Source organism: Lolium rigidum, chromosome 7 (genome assembly GCF_022539505.1).
Source record: "Lolium rigidum isolate FL_2022 chromosome 7, APGP_CSIRO_Lrig_0.1, whole genome shotgun sequence".
Lineage (NCBI taxonomy): Eukaryota > Viridiplantae > Streptophyta > Magnoliopsida > Poales > Poaceae > Lolium > Lolium rigidum.
In genome coordinates this window covers 41,856,453-41,859,513 of record NC_061514.1, presented here as the reverse complement: position 1 = coordinate 41,859,513, position 3,061 = coordinate 41,856,453, and the positions used below count along the sequence as shown (strand labels likewise).

General features: G+C 45.0%; 1 protein-coding gene across 1 annotated transcript; it reads right to left on the bottom strand.

The window, feature by feature from the left end:
* Positions 1–797: 797 nt before the first annotated feature.
* Positions 798–2,699, bottom strand: LOC124669663. The gene is made up of 4 exons (XM_047206234.1): positions 2,504–2,699; positions 2,352–2,420; positions 1,447–1,728; positions 798–1,150 (listed from the first exon to the last, which is right to left on the bottom strand). The coding sequence occupies exons 1-4, from the start codon at positions 2,600–2,602 to the stop codon at positions 1,106–1,108; spliced, it is 495 nt and encodes a 164-aa protein (XP_047062190.1). The 5' UTR covers positions 2,603–2,699; the 3' UTR covers positions 798–1,105.
* Positions 2,700–3,061: the final 362 nt, after the last annotated feature.

Genomic DNA, 3,061 nt, shown 5'->3' with positions numbered 1-3,061 from the left:
CTGCAGGTAAATGATGAGGAGGAATCGGCTTACAACTGATTGGCACTGCGACGACGATGAGGGTTTTTGTCAACGGTGGCGGTGCACGATCGATGGGTGCATCGAATTCCATCGTATCTGCCTCCAAAACAATTCCCCGCCCCCTTTCTGCCGCGATGGCTCGTCAACCTGTACTATATACAGCTAAACTATACGTACATCCTCAGAATCACGTCTCATTCTGCAGACAATAGAAGACCACGTATCTGAATCTGGTAAAAATAGGCACTAGCTTTGCCTGAATTCATACGATGACTAACATGTAAATTGCACACGTATGTGTGATCTTGGAAGAGCGCGTGTACGTACATCATCCAAGGACCAGAGGATGGAGGGGTGAGTGAGTGAGTGAGCTGACGGGCGGGATGCCGCTCGCCATCGGCGTGTGCATCGTTGCGTGCACGCGGGCGTGTCTCCGGTGGTGTGCGCCCACCCTACCTCACCTCACCTGCATGCAGGCAGCGGCAGCGGAAGCGGCGCGTGTACGTCTATTTGCTGATGCCGCAACAGCACATGCATCAGTGATCAGTCTATCTCATCACCCTGGCACTGTATCTTCTGATCATTGCGCCATACGATGCCCTGCTTACTTCTGCAGAGAATTAACTCGCGGGGCAGGGCAGGGAGCCCTGAGCAATGTGATCTGAGAAAGATTTGATTGGAAACAACGGCCATCGATGAAGTTTCAGGGAATTGAATGTGCTGTCACGCAGCATATTCCGGCGAACCAAGTTACCGCCTACCGGTACTCGACGAAGCGCAGTTGCCTCTTTCAGTAGCGTCCGCAATCGTACACTGCAAGCCTCTGCACCTAGAGTACTTGTATCGCACTGCCGACACGCGACCGTCCGTCCCTGGCAGCAGGGTTAATGGATCTCCTTACTGTACTCTACGACCCTGTTGCCCCACAGAATACGGTACAAACAGCTACTCATTCAGATATACAGTGTAATCTAGCATTTGCATTTCGATTTGCCGATGCCTTCAGCATACGATCGTTCAGTTCTGAAGCTCCGCGGAAAGGGGCATGTTTGTCTGAATTTCTGCTTTCTCACCGAGGCGATCTTCACACTTCATGCTCGTCTTTCAGCAGAAGCTCCTTCTCGGGGTCCTGTTACAGAAACCAAGTTAATAAAGAGCGCAGGAAGGCATTAACCTTCTGATTGTACCATCAAACATCTTGATCCGAATAGAGCCTTTGCCTTCTATCTAACGTACTGTCAAACGGCTGCTGAAACACCTTGGATAGTGCAGCAGTCTGATCTGAAAAATAGCATAGGATACACTGCAAACATGCTACACTGATCTGGAAGTTGGAAGTTAAACTGACGAGCTAAAAACTACGTTTGGATGGATAGCTGGGGCTAACAGTATGCGTGATTCATGCTTAACATTGCAACGACTAACCTTAGGCAAACTGTGGCAGCCGGAGAAAAGCTGGGGCGTAGAAAATGGCCACCACGCCGCATTTGTGCCAAACTTCAGCAAGAAACTGAGTCTATGCATGAATCCCGAAAACTTTGGTAAGAAGCTGAGTATATGTAGTATTGATCCTGTAAACTTTGGAAGGAAATTGAGACTCTGTACGAATCCCATAAACTTTGTCCACAAACGCCACGGTGACGATCCAGCTGCACCTCCATATTGGCTCGGCGAAATATTCTCAGGTAAACGAAGGAACACAATAGACTGCAGAAATTAGGAATAACAAAATTATGTATTGTCAAAAACATAAAGTACATATCTTAACCCTTAAGAAAGAGTCAATTGCATGAAACTGCATGTATTGTTGAAACTGGGGATATAATATACTTCCGAGTGATACAGTAGATACCCTTTTCGCAAAAATGACTGGAAAACTACACTTCGTTCTTTTTCGATAATGGGCGCAACTACACTTCGTCCAGGCAGCAATTATTCAAGGATATCGCATTTCCTAAGATGGATCACCCCTCATTCACTTTTCAGAATATGGAATCACCAGAGATTGCAAGGCAACTGAAGATGCTGGAGATCACAGAAATTCTGAGGTACTACCAGTCGCAAAGACTCAAGGCAAACACAACTAGTTGCTGCAGGCCTCCTCTTCTGAGTTGTTGTTCTCTGATGAGGGGCAACATATCATTTTGGTCTCTCATTGTTTTAATAATGTTAGCAAACCGCAATGGCCATGCTTAAGGTTATGTTTGTGACCAACTGAAGCTGGAAGATTCTCTACAGTTATGATAAAAAAAAAGGCAACAGCTAACAATCATGGTACCTTACATTAACACTAGCACTTGAAAACCGGAAAGGCAAGCTCTCAAACTGACCTTTTGAGATAAATGAAGGGCACCATCTTCGACTTTCTTGTATATCTTTCTAGCGGCCAGAATGAATGCCTACATTATGTACCGATTTAAACTAATCTCCAAGAGAAAAGAAGTGCAATTGGTAACCAATGTACTAGGGATAAGCCATTTACCTGCTCAACATTTTGTTTAGTTTTTGCAGAGGCCTCCACATATAGCAGATTGTGCTTCTTGGCAAAATTTTGACCTTCCTCATAGCTGACAGTACGCATATTAGACAGATCACATTTGTTTCCAATCAGCAGAAATGTTACGTCAGCTCTGGATTGCTCTCCTGCTTCATCTAGCCATATAGCAATATGGTTAAAAGTCTCCCTCCTGAAGTAAGATCAGTGGAGCTTAAGAACCATCACACTCACAAAGCTAACACGATAACAGATATGTTGCCAAATCATCGAAGTACCTTGTGATGTCATAAACCAAAACAATGCAAGGAGTTCTACTGTAGAATTGCCTAATTACAGGTCTGCATACTCCTTTGCCAGCCTGCAAAGTCAAGACATGACAATATGAGATGAACATGCTTTTTTGAGAGAATTGTAACTCTTTATTCCTTCAACACAAGCGTTACATGTTTAACCAAAAGAGGTACACAATAGAATTAGGGGGTTCGTCTAACCAAACTTGTTGGTCTGACCCCTGGCTAGCCTAGCTAATTCATCAGCAACCAT

Coding starts and splice junctions, on each gene's coding strand:
- LOC124669663 (XM_047206234.1), bottom strand. CDS start 2,602: ATGCGTACTGTCAGCTATGAGGAAGGTCAAAATTTTGCCAAGAAGCAC. Junction 1,729..2,351: donor CCCTTCATTTATCTCAAAAG/GTCAGTTTGAGA, acceptor TAATTTCTGCAG/TCTATTGTGTTCCTTCGTTT. Junction 1,151..1,446: donor GCTGCCACAGTTTGCCTAAG/GTTAGTCGTTGC, acceptor TTTCTGTAACAG/GACCCCGAGAAGGAGCTTCT.